Raw genomic sequence first — 19,723 nt, forward strand, 5'->3', positions numbered from 1 at the left:
TTTTAAGCATTTCCTTTTAATTTTTACCTAAACTTCATGGTGATCAGAGAACATAATCTGTGTGACATTCATTCTTTGAAATTCATGAAGGTCAATTTTTATGGATCAGGAGATGTTCACTTTTGATAAATCATCCATAGGTTCAAAGACAATGCATGTTCTGAGCTTACTGGGTAAGGGGCTATGTCACACAAACCAAATTTACTTAGTAAAGGCTTAAATTTTTGTATGTCTCTAAAAAGAAGATATAGAAGTAAATAAAAATACATGCAACACATTAACATTTTAGGGCACAAATAAATATAGAATTTCTTTTTGTTAAGGCATATTAGTCAAGAAGAAAATGTGGAAATAAACAACTTACTTTTCTACTGTTTAAAAATGAAGATGAAGGGAACAATAGAAAGAAGGAAATCTTAACAACAATAATAGAAATCAACAAAAGTGAGGAAAAGAAATGAGAAAACCAATGGAAAAAAAGCATTGTATGCAAAAAACCCTTAGAATTGGTTAGCCTCTAAATCAAACCGATATCAATGTTCTATTAGTGGGACAGAAGATGAAATATGGCAATTATGCTAACACCTAGGTGAATTTCAAAGTCAATATGAGTCTTACTAACATCCTAACTTGCTCTTTCGGGATCTAATAGCAGATCAGATACTGATATTTAAGCATCAGAGATCCACAGGCAGCCTAAGGATTTTCACACTTGAACTATGAAGATGAACACATGAATAAATTACTGTGTAAATATAATTTAAAAATTCACTAATCAGATTTGTCAACATGGCTTAAAACAATAATAGTAGAAAATCAAACAGAGCCAAGTATGCTTAGCAGGTTATATTTATTGTTTTTTTATGGAATATCAAAAGGAGGACATTCAGCAATAAGTCATTCAGAAATGAAACTTTCTACTTTTTGGATGGCTATTGCTTGGCATTCTTTAAAGGTAACAGCAAAATGATTTTCAAACTCAGTGTATTGTCTTAATGAGATTTATGGTAACAAGTTATGATTCAGTCTTACTACTTGTAGCACTGTCCTCACTAAGGCATTCCCAGAAGTTGGAAAACAGACATCGAGGTAACACAGAAGCTCTCATTGTGTCACCACTTAAACCTCCCATGATTCTCTAGTCTCCATCACATCACAAAGAGTGAACAGTGACTGGGAAGTACTTTAATAAAAAACAACCTACCAACCAACCAACCATCCAAACAAACAAAAATCCACAAAACCCACTAGATTCTGAAATTACATTTACTTAGGTGATAGTTCAAGGTAAGTTGGTAAAGTCATTTTCTGAGGATCAGAAGTAGAGTACAGGAGTTAAGGCTCAAGTCCATGCATTCATTACAAAATACAATCTCTAGGATATATTGGCATTGAGTATCATAAAACCCATTTAAAGCTTCTTATCTAAGTCAGTAGAATATATTTTTTTTCTTTTTAATTCTGGAGGACTTCATAGGCACAGTGAAATCAGTTCTTATACAAATGGAGAAAATATCAGATTCTCAAACTACGTGGATGGAAGTCAATGACTTTGTGAAGAAATCAAAACTATTTATATCAACAAAAATATTATCAGTAGTTAAAACTAATATCTGTTATTTTATAGATTCTCAAATATAAAACATTTGCATGAGTACTTGTGTATATGACAATATATAAAAGAAATGAGGGAAAAGATAAGTGAGCACTATACTAATTTGCATACTATGATGTTACAAAATGCCAACTGAACTTTCATCTGTTAATTTACCACCCTTAGTGTTTGAAGGATAACCTTCTTTAAGTTACAAGAAATACAAAGGGCAATGGAAAGAGATTCAAGTGACCAGTTTCCTAATTAAGGGTGAGGGCACTGAAAACCCATAAACATGCTTGCTGCCCTCGACTCTTCTAATTTATATGACAGCATGCACCTGCTATGGATAAGTGGTTAAAAAAATACACCAGTTTTTAGAATAATGCAAAGCTTTAGTCCATTAACATTTATCTCTATTGTATCCTTTTAGTAAATGTGTACTTTTTAAAAGGTATAAATGTGAATCAAATACAGAAAATGTACTCATTATTAAGTGTGGTTTTTTTTCTATGCTTCTTGCTCTGGAAGTTTCAGTGGTTGCTGAACTGGAGCTCATGGAGAGCTTGCCTGACTATGAGGAACCAGGAGCAATGAGACAATGTCAATATCTATTATCCCAAACTAAAGAACAGCAAGAAAACAAAGCAAGCAAGCAAACAAAAAAGGAAACAAAATACATAAATGCAACAGGAAGAAAGCAAAAAAGGGGGGCGTCTTCAGTTAAATGTTTTTAGAAATAGATCTTGTAAATTAGCCCAGGATTGAACTGAAAGGCACTTTCTGAAGACCTGCATTTTCCTCTTGCACGTATTCCCAGCATTCATTTATGCATGTTTGTGATTTAATGCCGTGCTTCTTATTTCTGAAGCACAATCACACTTTAAGTAAGTATCTCATATTAGCAACTTAACCCCAAGGTGGTGACCCGGCCTCTAAAAAGGACAATCCAGAGACTGCTCCACCTGGGAATCCTTTCCATATTCAATCACCAAACCCAGGCACTATTGTGGATGTCAGCAAGTGCTGGCTGACAGGAGCCTGATATAAGGGCTCTCTCTCGAGGCTCTGACAGTGCCCGACTAATACAGAAGTAGAGGCTCTAGGGTCCCAATGAAGGAGCTAGAGAAAGGACCCAAGGAGCTGAAGAGTTTGCAGCCCCTTAGGACGAACAACATTATGAACTAACTAGTACCCTCAGAGCTCCCAGGGACTAAACCACCAACCAAAGAGCACACATGGGGGAACTCATGGCTCTAGCTGCACATGTAACAGAAAGGATGGCCTAGTCGGTCATCAATGGGAGAAGAGGCCCTTGGCCCTGTGAAGGCTCTATGCCCCAGCGTAGGGGAATGCCAGGACCAGGAGGTGAGAGAAGGTGGGGCGGTGAGCTGGGGGAGGGGGAAGGAAACAGGGTTTTTTGTTTTTTGTTTTTTGTTTTTTTGATATTTTTCTGGAGGGGTAACCAGGAGAGGAGATATCATTTGAAATGTAAATAAATTATCTAATAAAAAAAGAAAGAAAAAATAAAATTGCGAATAAAATATAGAAGGAAAACTGCTTAGCTGTTGAGCTTTATTTCCCTTCTTCCCTTTTCCTCCTACACATCTACCACTCGAGGCAACACTCGACAAGCCAAGTAGAAACATTTTAAACCACCAAATGGCAACAGTAACCTACCTAGTTTAGCTACCTGCTGCAACGCTGAGCTGCTGCTGTCTTTCCTGCTGCATAGAAAGATTGAACACAAAGCTGAGCTTGTCATGGAGGTATGTGGGCACGCAGACGGGATCGTTATCTCTAGTCTCTGGTCTTCAGCTTAGTGAAGCATTTAGTGTTTGGGGGAATATGTAAAGAAAGTAGAAGTGGGAAGTGCCATTAGATCTGGGATTGAACAGTTGCCTTTTCCTCCACTTTGCCAGAGTGGGCCACTTTAGAAATAAGATCATCTCTGCCATCATCTATTACAGGAATATTTGATACATTCCTGTCATTTTGCCTTAAGCGGTAACTTTTATATGCGCGCTGGATGATGGTTGCTGAAACTGCCTCTTGCTTGCGTTTCAAAGTAGTTGTAATCGGCTCGTACGTGATTTTGAAAGGGTTTGCTAACATAAACCCAGATTCTATCTCTGAAAGGATTTTCTCCACCCTCTCATCCTTTCCCATCACTCTTTTTGTAAAGGCAAGTAAAATGTCAAGGCAATGAATTCTGTCCCCTGCAGCCATTGGGAGATCCATGGCTACAAGTTGGCCCTTGTTCGGTTTGGCCATGAAAAGAGGAGGATCAAGAGCAGCTGCAAAATCAGAAAGCTTGCTCGAGTCTATGTACTGGGTCCTATCAGGGTCAAACCTGTTAAATACCTGGAAGAATCTCCTAAAGTCATCTTCGCTCAAGGTCCTGGCTTTTTTCTTAGAAGGAATACTTAAGAACTCCATGATCAAAACAATGTACATATTAACAATGATCAACCATGATATGAGGATGTAGCTGACAAAATAAAAAATCCCAACAGAAGGGCTCCCACAATCTCCTCTGACCTGAGTCCCTGGATTAATTTTATCGGGATCGCAGTCAGACCACTGACTGTTGAAAATTGCATCCAGCATCCCGTCCCAACCAGAAAATGTTGTAACTTGAAAGAGACAGAGCATACTGCTTCCAAAGGTCTCAAAATTAGACACATCATTAATTCCGGCTTCTTTCTTTACATAGGCAAAGTTGTACATTCCAAAGACGGCGTAGATGAACATGACCAGGAAGATGAGAAGACTAATGTTGAGCAATGCCGGGAGCGACAACATCAAGGGAAGCATTAGGTCATAGAACACCTTTGGTCCTTTCCCTGGACGCAGGATATGGATGACTCGAGAGAGAAGTATCAGCTGCACTAGTGATGGAGGCACCAAGTGTTGTCCTATTGTAAAAGGTAGCAGCAGCCCTTCGTGTGAGAAAAGATACAAGGAAGTAACAAAATTATTATAGAAAACATAATTAACTTTGCAATTGATCTAGTTCTGTATGGTTCATGAATCTACTTATTACTCCATCACTTAACCTATCTCATGGGATAGCATATTGAATATTGGGTTAGTTGACTATTAATTGTATCAATGATCAGGATATGTGCCAAAATTTAGAATAGAATTCTTCTTTGCTATTATTTTAAGATAGATTTGAAATCACAGATGGCCAGATCCACATTGTAGATCAATAGTCAAAATTTTTCTGACATTGTTGGATTGAGGAATTTTGCCCAATCTCACTAATATAAAATACATTCATAATGTATCATGTATAATATAATTTCTCCCAGAGACTTTATAATACATTAACTTATGATAGTTATTAAAGATGAATAGAATGTAAGACAAGGAGACACTATTGATAACCAAGACTATAAAACTGTATGGCATTCAATGGTTCATAGATTTTAATCTAATTTATTTCTTTTATAAGTAGTATTTGAGTTCAAAGAACTTTAAGTATAAGTAGACTATGTGAGCATCTCCTTAGAGCTTCATGTTAATTTTGGTTACGAAGGTCATGGAGGACAACATCATGAGGCTTTTGTGTATTTGTTGATAGTAAGTATACTTTTGTTAACAAGCCCACTCTCCAAGATGGCATTTTGGGTGGGGTTCTGTTATTTCTGTATTAGTGACTCTTCTACACTAGACAAATTCCCATCTTTCTTCCATGTTCTAAGATGTTCCATTAATAAATAGTTATCCTCACTTACTTGAGCACAAATTCATCCTCACAGTCACTACCAGGAAATTAAACCCCTTATCTGAATTCTCTGCTGGTGACATTATTTTTCACATAACACTTTAAAGTGCAGAATGCATATTCTCTTCTACTCTACTTTTCTAAGGAAAAATGGCAGCATAAGTATCATTGTAACTGTCCAGTGAGATTCCCAGGGACACTGTGACCAATCATTTTTATTAAAAGATATGATACATTTCTGACCCTCTGTGGATTATCTGTCTAACTCTGTTCTTTCTTATCATCCCCTTGCTTTGTGATCCACACTGTCCTCATCACTTAACATTCTGCTGAAGACTCAGTAAGTAGCTCAAGGTCTCTTTGTTCACCTCAGCATCTCCCTCAGTCCTTAACCATCTCAATTTAGTAATACTCATTATTTTAGTTCAGTTGACTACATCAGTGCCTTGGCCAGATGATTGCCTCAGAAGATTGGTAATTCAGGTTTAGTTGCCTTCTCTATGGCTGCTTTTGTTATTCCCTCTCACTCTTTAACTCCTACCTCTGTTACTGTAGGTCTATAATTCACTTGTTTCTTTCCTGTTGCCTCTTTCTATCTCCATATAATTTTCTAACAAGCTTATATTTTTTTCAGTCGTCAGTGACATGAATTTGCTATTCTACCAAAAAAAGGGGAATTTCTGAACTCATTTTAGACAGGTAGTTTATATGCGTTTTTTGTTATGAAATTTCTGATTGGTATTATTAACCTTTTAATTTTTTAACCTTTTGAGATTATAATATAATACCACTAGATTCTCTTCCCTTCCCTTCATCTAAACTTTTCCATATACCATTCATTCCTCTTTTTTAAATTTATGGCCTCTTTTTACATTAATTGCTATTACACACACATATTTATATATGTCTATGCATGTATATATGTATCAATCTATATATATTATATGCATAAACACGTACAAACATATTTGTTCCTTAATGTGTAAATACAACCTGCCAATTCTGTGCAATGTTACATGCACACACATATACATATATGTATATATGTTTTCAGGGCTGACCACTTGGTATGGGATAACCAATCGGTTTGCTCTTCCCTGGAAAGACTATTCCCTCCACTTCCAATACTCCTTACTTCCTGTAGTTCTTTGTGTATGGTGGAGATGTCCTGGGCTTTCCCTTGTAGCGTATCTATCATCCTCATTCATCTAATGTTTATACAGCCACATTGGTGAGACTTCATGGGTATAGCTTCTGACATTCTTAGGAGACACAGTCTCACAGTAAATTCCCCAAAAAAGGTTTTCTGGCTTGTATATCCTTCATACCTACCCCCTTTCTCCAATGATCCCTGAACCTTAAGTGCAGGCATTGACATAATTGATTCTTAAATGCTTCCTACACACATGAAGATCACATCCCAGTTATGCAGAAACAAACACTGAAGAAACAGCTTTATTCCTGATGTATTTTGCCCTAAGTTTAGTACCTGAATATACCCTTACCTAGTAGGTTTCTGTTTAAATTTGTTTCTTAAATGACATTTTCTCTGACCATCAATTACCGACAAGGTGCTCTTTCTTTTGCTCTGTGCTATGGTACTCTGTGCTTCAGCACATATGGAATGTGCCACTCTGAATATGTCTGCCCTGATAGTCTCTAAACTATATGTGTACAGAAATTGTTCCTAACCTTAATATCCAGAGTTCTATCTATTTGACAAGAGGATAATGAAATGTATTTGTCAACAAATGTAAAGTTAGTCAAGTCAGAGAAAACCACAGACAAAATCAAAGGAACCAAAGTCCTTTAAATACTAAAATTTTAATACTGAGAAGGTTGGGAACATTTAAAAATGTCTGATCTCCCAGTGTAGGGAAATGCCAGGGCAGAGAGGTGGGAGTGGGTGGGTGGGTGGGGGAGCACCATCATAGAAGCAGGGAGCACCACCATAGAAGCAGGGAGCACCACCATAGAAGCAGGGAGCACCACCATAGAAGCAGGGGGAGGGGGGATGGGATAGGGGGTTTGTCGAGAGGAAACCAGGAAAGGGGATAACATTTGAAATGTAAATAAATAAAATATCCAATAGAAAACACTTAAAAGTAAGGAATCCTAGTGAGCTTCAAAAGTGAGCCATGCATTTTAATATATGTTGTTACTTCTCATGACAGCCTAGAATGTTACAGATTACTGATAACCAAGCACATATCATGAGTTTGTGACACTTAAGTTTCTAAAGACATAAAATACATTTATTGTCAAAAAATAGTGGAATATATATATATACATATATGTATATAGATATGTATATTGTAAATAGTAATCTCTCTTTTGGAAAGAAAATGGTCTCATCAATTTGCTTCTTCAAATTGTCACTATCTTGGTACATATTGTGATAGATTGAATGATTATTATAGAGGAAAAGTTACAAGTGCCAACCTTACCTGTAATGGAGAAAATGACTACCATAAAGTCATGAACATTCCATGCACTGGTGAAGTAGTGGCAGTGGAAGGCTGTGAGCTTCAGTATGCATTCCAGAGTGAACAGCGTGACAAAAATGGAGTTCATCCAGAAGACGGCAGTTTCCATTTGTGGACTCTGCTCATCATTTTGGATCATAATGGTTGTTGCTTGCAAACAGATAAGAAGTATGATGATAACATTAAAGACACGATGTGTTACTAGGTCAAAAATGAAGCCTTGGAACTTGTTCTGTTGGTAAAGAAAAGGGCAGTGTCTATTAGCAAGCTGCGTATATACTTGTAAGCATACTTATTGAATTCTACAGTTTTCCTCCCAAAATAGCACAAAACAGCACTCGAATTCCTTTGTCAAAGAAGGCATTTCATAAGTGTTGTTAAGACATAGTTGATTTCCCCCAATCCCCTTTACCACCCCACAGAGTGAAGACCAGACATTATATCCTGATACTCCTGCCTCTACTTCCCATGTTCTGGGACTACAAGCAAGTTCCACTCCAACTAACATATTTTCTAAATAATAATAAAAAGATATTTATGTTACTTATGAATTATAATTAAATAGACACTTCATATTTATTTTTTCAAAGGTTTTTATTTATTTATGTATTTATTCATTTCAGGTGCTAGGATCGAACCTAGGACCTGGAATTTGTCAGGCAACCATTCTACCACTAAGCTATATTCCCAGTTTGAATAAAATGAATATTTTTTTAAGATTTAAAATAATATTTTCTCACTATTGGGTGGGGTGCTGGTTTATGAAAGTCTGCATACAGGAGCTTCTTCAGTGCCCGGTACTGTTTTTTCTGTTTTACTGTTATAAAGATATTTGATCCTCCCTGGTAAAAAAGAAATACATAAAAAGATAAGAAAATTGCATTTCACCAAAATTCTCCCCTTTATTGTTGGACACTTTAGAAAATTAGACTATATTCTTTACACAATCAAGTTTTCATATTTCTATATAAAAATCCATATAAGTACACAGAGTATACGATCATAAATCATCTTTATTGCATGTTTTTCTTTTCAGTTAGACAGACAAGGAGACACAGTGGAAGACACTAGAAACCCTCAGTGACAAATTGAATTTAATAGATATAGTTTGTGCCTGTTACCAAGCAGAAGTAATTAAAATTAGAATTGCATAGTTTTGCATTTTTATGAATTTAAAATATGACCAAATATTATAAATGCAGTCAAAATATTAAAAAGTATACCATCTATTGAACAGCACCTTTCTAGAGCTGACTTATTTTTGTTTCTAGTGTCTGATACAGGATATCTAAAGTGAAGAGTGTCTTTAATTTGAGAAATAGTAATTATTTATGCTCCAATCATAATCTGGGCTAGGAATGACATGTAGCACCTAATGACACCCAGAAGCTAACAGTCCTAGGGTACTGCAGCATCAAATTAAATCATATGTAATCCCTTAGCTTTTTGCATTCCTTGACTAGAAGACTGCACTATTAAACATTCACACGGCTTAGATTTATGAGGTATGGCTTTCTCTACTTAAAAAGGTGCTCTCTAACTTAGACTGTACTCATGCTTATGACTCTGAAGGCTTAGACTATATTGAAGTACAGAAGTCTTCTGGTGACAGTGTACTTCCCTTGCAAGCAATCTGATCTTCAGAACACAGGTAAAGGTCCTGCATGATGACCTCACAGGCGATCCTGAGGCTGGTGAGGCGAGACAGACAGATCCCTGGGATGCACTGGCTAGCCAGGCTAGACTACTGAATGAGCTCTGGGTCAATGGCCATGGAGAGAAATTGTCTTAAGCAAACAAATGAAAGAGTAGATGTCACACCTCTGGAATGAAACCTTAAGGTGACCTTTAGTTTACACATGGATATCCACTTATGTGCACATACATCTGCACTTACACACATAGGCCAACACACACACACACACACACACACACACACACACACACACACACACATACACTGTGCATAGGGATGGTGATGCCAGTGGATAGAGGCATAAGTATTTGAAAATTGAGTCATTCTGAGCCAACTTGAACTCAATAATTTTATGTATAGCTGGAAGTATTTAATTGTCTGTAAAATATCAAATTTAAAATACATTTAATTTCTATATGTCATCATTTATGTCCTGTGCCTAACTATAAAAACTACTGTAATTATACTTTAACAATGCCTTGAATTTATCATGTGCCTACTTCAAAGAATAGTGAGACATTATTTAATAAATTTTTTTCTGAACATACACATGTGTGTATAGACACAGTAAAATTTTGTTATTTGGTTTTCATTACAATATTATTTATGAACAAACATAAATGCAGGAATGTTTTAATTTTACCTCTTGTCTGAATGTACTTTGGATATTGCAGATCCAGTAAGGCTGGGCATTTTTTGTAATATTTACAGTGTACACGAACATTATTGTTCTAATACATTTGTACCATGTAGAACTGACATTACACCAAGAAGACCATCCTAGAAATATTTTGTACAGTCTGATTTTTTAAGTATGTAGAAAGAATATTTATACTTATCTTAATTTTCTGCTTGTTGAAATTCCTAATAATAACACCAATCAGCATACACAGAGGGAGAAATAATCCAAGCATAATGAAGATGGTAAAGTAATTGTACATATAGATGTTATACTCAAAATGAGGCTGCATATCTACCTAAAATTAAATGTGAAAAAATTAGTAAAATATGGATACTAACTTTTTAAAACACAAGACTTAGAAGACAAGTGATGACAAGAACACTGGTTCTGATAAATATAGTAAATGTTTTTCTGACTTCTTGGTGTGAGGCTATCATAGCTATATTGATTTGGGATGTTAAGTTATGGTTTAAAATGATGATAATTCTTCAAGTGGGATAACTAGGCTTCAATTTTTGCATACATTATTGGAAGGAAATTCTGTGCCAATCAAATACCATATGTGAAGAAATAAGTGATTTAATCTACATAAATAAACTATTGTGAACCATGCTTAAATTATCACCTTGACAATGACATTAGGAATGTCAGATACTTACATTAACAGAATCAATTGCTGAATTCATAATAGTGATCCATCCATTAAATGTTGCCTGTTGAATGTAAAATATATGTGAATCCTATAGAAAACTTTTTATGGTGAATAAAAAGCAAACTTTGCCAGGCAGTGGTAGGGCATGCCTTTAATCCCAGTACTTGGGAGGCAGAGTCAGGCAGATTTCTTAGTTTGAGGCTAACCTGGTCTACATACAGAGTGAGTTCCAGGACATCTAGGGCTACAAAGAGAAACCCTGTCTCGAAAAACTAAAACAAACAAACAAACAAAAAAAGCAAGCTTTATTTCATTTTTGTTTAGTACTGTAAAACACTGAATGGTGGGGTTGGCCACACTTCAATATACTGTCCAACTAAGATATTTAAAACATTTATTGTCAGCTTGTCATTTTTACCCAATTCACTTAAAATTCATAAGATACTTAATATGGTTTCAATAGACGAAGAGAGACAAAGAAAACTGATATTAAAATTCTAACTGCATGTTAATAAGCATCAAAGCTGTACTTGTGGTCTTATTCATGTGATTTGAATGGTGGACTCTGCATATCTGCTGGATATCAGACTACTGAGTAACCGTCACTCAGCATTTTAAATGTTGTGAAGACAATAGCCATCCAAGCTGAAGGGCTGTGAGCCTGTTACCAATGAGCAATGGCAGAAGTCGTCAAGTCTAGGCATTTCTTTTCCTTTGTCTGCACTGTTATCCCACTTGTGTCTCCCACAAGAGACTCTACCTTACTGGATCTTCAAAGAAGCATAGAACATCATCCATCTCATAATTGCTATCTATCAGTTAATAAGTGCAAAGCTATTTTATAGCCAAATCTGTCCATTATCCATATTCTGTTACAGAAGCACGCTTAGACTCTAGCTTGAACATAAATTTGATTTTAAATAGGTGAAAAATTATACTCACCACTTGGAACAAAGAAAGAAAACCATTTCCAACATTATCAAAGTTCAGTTTTGCATTCTCCCATGGCATTGATTCATTAAATACCAGGTTTTCACACTGACTCTTATTCATAACTTCAAATACAGAGAATCTTTCTCCACTAGTTGGGTCAATGCATTCATAGAACTTGCCAGCAAATAAGTACACTCCAATAACACTGAAAAGCAGCCAGGTCATTAGGCAGACCAGAAACACGCTCACAGTGGGTAAGGTTGTTTTTATCAAAGCTCTCAGGACCACCTGGAGTTCAAGAAAATGAGCATTTTAGGTTAGAAAAGAAAACCATTTTAATTTATGATCAGATTTAAGGTAATAATTGATATAGTAACATATTGAGTCATATAACATGTATGTCTAGAGTTTGAATACTTAATATCCAAGTGGTGGTACTAACTCAACAGCCATTCACTTTTAATAAATATTATACTATTAGTCAATATTCCTTCAAAAATCTGGCACATCATTAACAGGCAACAGATCTGATTAGTTTAAATACTACACTAAATCTTTACTTCAGTTAATTCTATACTATCTTAGAATGACTAAGATAAACTCAGTGCATGAATTAGAATAGATACATAAATATATAAATAAGTTATATACATAAATATATAAAAGTGATAGAGAACAGGAATAGAAATGACTTGAGGTTTATGGGCTTTGGGACGATGGACTTGCAAAGGAGACAATGAAGGAAAGGCACAGGAAATATGAAGCTGCAACAGATGTACTCGTGAAGTCGAAGCAATAGATTGGCTCAAGAAACATGATAGCTCTAACTCAGACTCCTCTTTCCTCACTGAGCTATATTACTAATGAGCCAGGTGGGGTGAGAGGTTGAAGAAATGAGTCCACATCCTAAAGATGTGAGCACCAGCCACAGTCTTCAATGACTGTCTTCGTTTTCTCATCTCTCTCCTGACAACGTTTTAATTAGAACATTGAAACTTTTGGGTCAAAATTGAACTGATTTCTATACTCACAGAATCCCTTTAAACCATAGCAGCCTGTCTTCCTCTCTCTAGAAATTTATATTTTTACATCTTTTCCACCCAGGAAGCACCATCAATTCTGTTTTCCATTATCAGCTTAAACATTTTTTTTCATTTTCTCTTTCAACCATTATTATACTTATATCTTTTCCATACATCTTTGCTTATATGCCATGGATTTATGTTCTTAGATAAATGTTTTGACTTAAGGTATATTTACAATCTCCTTACTTTAACTCTAAAATGAAGCCATAGGACTTTTGCTGATATTTTAGCATTTATATAGTTGAACTCATTGGTTACCTTCATATTGTTCAGAAAAGCCTTTCGCATCCACATGGGGAGAAAGGACAAGTAAGAATTGACTGTGTGTAATGTGTGAATTTATTCATAAAAAAGCAAATCTCACTTTAATTTAGTAAATAATATACATACTACCCCAGTTTAGTTTGGACATGGAAAAAGTATAGATGTCCACCAACTGATGAATGGATAACTAAAATGTGGTCTATATACAGCAGAACTTTATTCAACTATTAAGAGAAATGAGATTATGGAACATAACCCAGACACAGAAATACCAACATTGAATACTCCTTATCACTCACATGTGACTGTAGCATTGAATCATTGTGTTAATGTGTTTAATTTGAACTAAAAATGGACCATTTGTGGCAAAGGAGGATAAAGATCTTAAGGGGAGAATAGAACACAGCTTATATGAAAGTAGAGAAATAATAAGGAACAAGGTCTAAGTAGAGTCGGGTACAGATAGGAACTGGGGGAGGAACAACTAACATGAAAAATGTTTCTAAAGCACATAGAGGCCTACTATTTTACAAGTTTCATATATATGATATAGACATGCATGTATGCATATATTATATGTGTATATTAATATGTAGTATATATTCATATATAACATATATTTAATGTATATTCAGAGTTGGTACTGCATAGCTGGTAAAAACCTCATATAAATATATATGTATATGTACACACATACACACACACACACATATATATATATGTTTATTAAAGAGTGTAATTGAAGACACACTACATAGGGGATGATGCTTATTCCAAAGCCATAGATTGCTAAATAAAAAGCCCTAAGGCAAGTGAGTAATACCTGCCTTGAGTTGTTAAAGATAACCCTGAGGTTCCCAGCACAATACAGAGTACTGTCACGGCTTTTAGTCTTTCAACAGAACTTGATAATAAGACCTTATTGTTGAAGATACCATACACATTGATCACAGTATCTGGAAAATCAAGTTGGTACTGACTAAGAAACTGCCTCCATACTAGCTTCATATACCACAATGTTCTAAGCAGACTGCTGGGGGTCTGGGGAATCATCAAATATCTTCCTCAGCTGTGAATGCTGTGAACTGCAATAACTACTGCTGAGACAAGGGAAGGCCAAGGTGAAGTAGATGCAAATGTTATGGGAATAATTATGTGATTTCTGATTGGATATAAGGTGTCTTACTCAGGAGGACACAGATGCTTGCTTGGTACTGCATAACTGGTAAAATCCAGTGCTTTGGGAGTTAACAGTTCCTAGGTATACATCAGCTGCTACTATTTTGTTAAATGGTCATTGTACCAAATTATCTCATAAATTTGTATTTCTCTTCCTGTAGTGCAATTCTTAGACATCATCAGATTTTTCCTTTGTGCATTGGATGATCATTAATGCAGGAAAAAAGCAGTTAATGTGAAGCATGAATAAGTGTTCAGTCACAAATGGAATATTTAAATTACTCTTCCTTCCTAATGTTCAGACCATGACCGAATAAGGGGAAGAAAAATTGCCAGAGACACAGGTTATAAATGACCAGCGTGAAACGGTGTATTTTAGACATGACAGACCCCTGAACTGAACTCTTCAACTGAAGAGCCAGGGATAGTAATGACTTGTGTGGAGTGATAGTCAGTTTTCTTTGAGGGTGTGGCTCCCTATATGTCAACTATATTCCAGTAGATTTCTCACACTGAGAAGCATATTGTCAGTACAAGCTATAATGAATGAGCTATTAAATAAAAGAGGGGGAGAAAACATGATATTGGTGTGAGATATAGGAAAGTGCGGTTTGATCAGGAGAAAAAAAGATTTTGTGGGTGAAAATGATCAAAATACATTTATAAAATTAATATACAATTAATTGAAATACTAAAATAGCTAATAAACTGAAGTATTTCCCTGATAGTCCCCCATGTATACATACACATTTATATTGTATATCATATATAAAATAGAATAAAAATATACAAATATGATACAAATGTATACATACATATGAGGGTTAGAAATATATTGTTTCTGAAACTCATCTTTCATTTGTCTTTACTTACTTTGTTAGTTTTCATGTCTTATGAGCAATAGGTTCCAAAATTCACTAAAAGCGTGACTAACAAAGCTTCTCAATTTGTATGCACTGGAAGATATTCTATCTAAAAATAACCATTTAAAGCCAGAATAAAGCTTGTTAATTCATGGAAATCTAGTGGTTCTAAAGGAAAACTCACAGCTGAGTTTTAAATGTGTCTTACCTTCATTCTTTCAAACTGAGACAGAACTCTTAGTGCTCGAAGGAACTTTATGGAAGTAAGAGGGTTCAAATCTTCTCGAGTTTTGCCTATTAAGCTAAGACAAAACACCTGCACATATGTAAAAAAAGAATTAACATGATCATAATCTTTGTGCTTATAATGAAAGAAAACTATCTAAACCTACCATTCTAAACCTACCTTTTAATCACCTAAATATATATTTCACAATCCCTTAAAAATTCAAACTGTAAGAAAATAATTTTTTTAAGATTATTCTATAAAAGGTAAAACAGCAATCATTTCCATAAACAAATAATATTCTTATATAGATACTTATAAATCTGATGGTCTATATAATCCAAATTAATGTATATATTGTTTTTAATTTGTACCAAGATCATTTATAATATATCAGTGAAAGTATATTCATTGAAACACATATAGTCTATACTTAAATATTCACCAGTGTACAATTATGCTTAAGACAACATATAATAGAAAATCCTGAAGCTATGTATGAAGAAAGATAATGATTGAAATAAACAAAAGTATAGATTGTAAAATATATGGCTATGTGCTTAAGTGACTTCTAAAGTAAATTTATATTCATAAAATTGTCAGTGCTTAATATGTGTTTCTTAGGATTGAATAATGTTGATACTGCTATAATGAAACATATTGTATCTCGGATTCTTGTGTTTTCTTTTTTTAAAATATGGTTTATTTATTTACTTATTTTTGTTAGATGTTTTCTTTATTTACATTGCAAATTTTATCCCCTCTGAACCCCCCCCTTCCCATCCCCTTTTCCCCTGCTCACTAAACTACCCGCTTCAGCTTCCCTGTCCTGTCTTTCACCTACATTGGGGCATCAAGCCTTCCAGAGACCAAGGGCCTCTCCTGTCATTGATATCACAAGGCCATTTTCTGCTATACATGTGGCTGGAGCCATGGGTCCCTCCATGTGTACCTTTTGGTTGGTGTTTTAGACCCTGGGAGTTCTGGGGGTACTGGTTGGTTCATATTGTTGTTCCTCCTACGGGGCTGCAAGAAACACTATTTTTGTTCTTAATTTGGTGCTATAAAAATGGTGTTGATGTTATTGAAATCACAGTGTTGTCCACATAAGCATACAGGGATAGAGATACAAAGAGCATAGAGAGGAGCTGCAGTACCCTTTGGTGTCTCTTATGGAGTAGAAGACTAATGATAAAAATGGACTTAGAAGACTGAGGACACCTATTGCAAGTCATTGATTATCTGTAGAAAATTATGTGTAAAAAAACAACTCCGAAGTTGTGCATAGCATAGACAATCATATATTCATTGGGTAAACATTATCAGCTATATGATATACCTAGAAGTATAAAAGAGGGAAGGATAATATTCAGAAAATCTAATAAAATTTATCTTTAAGTGTGGGAAGACAAATTATAAACTGACAAGTGAATAAATTACATAATATTAATAGGCACTATGGAAGTGAAGGAAGGTGACAAGAAAATACTGGGTTGGTTGTAGATTTTATTAGAAAACACAGGATGATGGAACTTCAAAAGCTTCATTTCAGCTATAACATAAACACGTGCAAAACCCCAGATGAAAGAATGAATATGGAGGCAACAAGATGGAAGTCATATTGAGTAATTTGCAGCACTTGAAAAGTCAGTGCTGGTAGGTCATCTACTGTGTCTGCAGGGGAAGAGAACAGGGGTGGGTGGAAAGTAGTGTAGCAGGCGATCTCATCACATTAGGTTGGTCTCAAATGCACAGAGATCCATCTGCCTCCATCCACCTCCTGGGAGCTGGGACTAAAGGCTTGCATCACCTCTACCCCATCAAGAGAGACTTAATTACAAAAAGTTGGATTTTGCTCTGAGGAAGATAAACTGTTTGTTATAGAGTTCCCTAAGAGAAGTGCATTTACTGACGTCCACGTTTGACTTTTTCCATCTTGGTTTCTGTGCAGAAAATAACAGAAGCCACACCTCTGCCAGAGCAGGAATGTTAGCATGAAGTCTACCCAATGGTCCACAAGAGAAACCCTCATACTCTGAGGATGGTTCTGATGACAATAAATATTCAAATTGTGAAGACATTATTTAAATGTAAAATCAATAGGATTTAAAGATTTTTAGTGATTTTTCATGATCTTTTTCAGTAAACTATTCTGTTATCAGTAATTCCATGTGTGAATTATTGTAATAATCTAGAATTGTAATATTAGATGTGCCAAGTTATGCATTGACAGGATATGAATAGACATTAAATATTACAGATATGGAAATGTAAAAAATGAGATGTTTGTGTGAAGGTTATATGGAGGGAAGAGAGGGAATAAGGTCACAGGGTGAGAGTGAACAGAGGAGGGAGTAGTGCTTAAAATATGTATGATAGCCCCGTGGCTGCATTAGGGAAATATTGGAAGAAGCTGAGGAGGAGGGTGATCCTACAGGAAGACCAGCGGTCTCAACTAACCTGGACCCCTGGGATCTCTCAGACACTGAGCCACCAACCAGGCAGCATACACCAACAGATATGAGTCCCCCAACACATATAGCAGAGGACTGCCGGGTTTGGACACAGTCAGAGAAGATGTACCTAAGCCTCGAGAGACTTGGGGCCCCAGGGGGTGGGGAGGTCTCATGGGGGTGGAGACATCCTCTTGTGGAGGAGTGGGGGAGTTGTGGGATGTGGAAGAGTCAGAAGGTGGACTGGGATGGGGATAAAGTCTGGACTGTAAAAAAAGATTAAAGAATAAATTTAAAAAAATTGAAAAACAGGAAAAAAAATACGTACGATAACGACCATAAAGTCCAGCTTGTACCAGTTGTTAGAGAAAAAGGCCTTAAAGCCATAAGCCACCCACTTGAGAAGCATCTCCAGAATGAATATGTATGCAAATATCATGTCCGCATACTCCAGTAAGATTTTAATGGTTTTTCGCTGATCAATATATATGTCTTCAAGAGCCTGTAATTGAAATTGTACATGGTAATACACAAAATATTCTAGGACCTCTGATTATATGGGATTAAATTCAACTTCAAATCTGATGAGACATAAAAATGAAAATAAAGGACTTTCATAGTGAAAAGTGAATGACTTTCACAAATCCCTATGTATAGGTAATACCTCCAGCAGGAAGACAGGACATCAAGTGAAAGATGGGGTTGCTATCCCACAGTCACACCTCTGACCCATAATTGTTCCTGTCTGACAGAATTACAGGGATTGAAATGGAGAAAACACTGAGGAAAAGAAGGTCCAGCGACAGGCCCAAAGCAGGATCGAGCTCAAGGGGAGGTCCCAAGGCCTAACACTATTACTGAGGCTAGGGAGCACTCACTAAAAGGGACCTAGCATGACAGCACTCCAGGAGACCCAGCAAGCAGCTGAAAGACTCAGAGGCAGATATTTGCACCCAACCAAAGAACAGAAGTAGCTGACCCCTGTTGTTGGGTTAGGGAAGGCTGAAAGAAGCTGAATTAATCAGGACCCTGGATATCTCTCAAACACTGGACTGCCAAACAGGCAGCACACATCAGCTGATATGAGGCCCCCAACACTCATACAGCAGAGGACTGCAGGGTCTGTGTTCATTCAAAGATGATGCACCTAACCCTCAAGAGACTGGAGGTCCCAGGGAGATTAGAGGTTAGGTGGGATAGGGGGTGGGGACATCCACATGGAGACAGTGGAGTGGGGAGGAGATATGGGATGTGAAACAGTCAGAGGGTAGATGGGGGGGATACAATATGGAGTGTAAAAAAATAAATTAATTAAAAAAAAAAGAAAATGGAACTAATATATCTAGAAAAAATGAATTGCAGCAGAGTGTTTTTACACATCGATTTTTATACTTAGTACCCAACAGACAAAGTGTTTTCCATCTAAGTATTAACCTGGACTGATTTTGCTTAGGTTCTAAGATCAGGGAAGACAGGCATGCACAGTTTGGCAAGGCCATGAAACAAAAATCCACTGTTATTCTATCAGTAAGAATATAACATGAAATCTAAAGAAATACTTCAACAAGTGAAATAATTGCATGAATTCCACCCAATATATCATGACATCTACTTTTTTTAAAGTACATATTGAATAGTGCAGTTGATTCCACAATTGTCATCCAAAATTCTCTATACTGATCAAATGTAATTCCACAGAAACAACGAATATTGCTGGATAACATGATTGACTCACTAGTAAACAACTTGGTCAAACAGAAACCCTCAATTGAAATTGAAAGACAGTATTTTCACTATTACAGGGACATGCCTCAGTCAGCTGCCATCAGATATGTATATATATATATATGTATATATATATGTATATATGTATATAT

The 19,723-nt window shown here is 36.0% G+C and overlaps 1 protein-coding gene across 1 annotated transcript in view; it reads right to left on the reverse strand.

The window, feature by feature from the left end:
• Positions 1-2,874: 2,874 nt before the first annotated feature.
• Scn7a (sodium voltage-gated channel alpha subunit 7) overlaps positions 2,875-19,723 on the reverse strand; it is an 84,059-nt gene continuing 67,210 nt past the window's right edge. The window contains exons 18-25 of the mRNA XM_031370490.1: positions 18,175-18,348; positions 15,376-15,483; positions 11,786-12,064; positions 10,851-10,904; positions 10,349-10,486; positions 8,554-8,658; positions 7,775-8,045; positions 2,875-4,536 (exon numbers count right to left, since the gene is read on the reverse strand). Of these exons, the coding sequence (XP_031226350.1) occupies positions 3,473-4,536; positions 7,775-8,045; positions 8,554-8,658; positions 10,349-10,486; positions 10,851-10,904; positions 11,786-12,064; positions 15,376-15,483; positions 18,175-18,348 (2,193 nt within the window). The 3' untranslated portion in view covers positions 2,875-3,472. The remainder of the gene's footprint in view (positions 4,537-7,774; positions 8,046-8,553; positions 8,659-10,348; positions 10,487-10,850; positions 10,905-11,785; positions 12,065-15,375; positions 15,484-18,174; positions 18,349-19,723) is intronic.

The sequence above is a fragment of the Mastomys coucha genome, unplaced genomic scaffold (assembly GCF_008632895.1).
Source record: "Mastomys coucha isolate ucsf_1 unplaced genomic scaffold, UCSF_Mcou_1 pScaffold15, whole genome shotgun sequence".
NCBI lineage: Eukaryota > Metazoa > Chordata > Mammalia > Rodentia > Muridae > Mastomys > Mastomys coucha.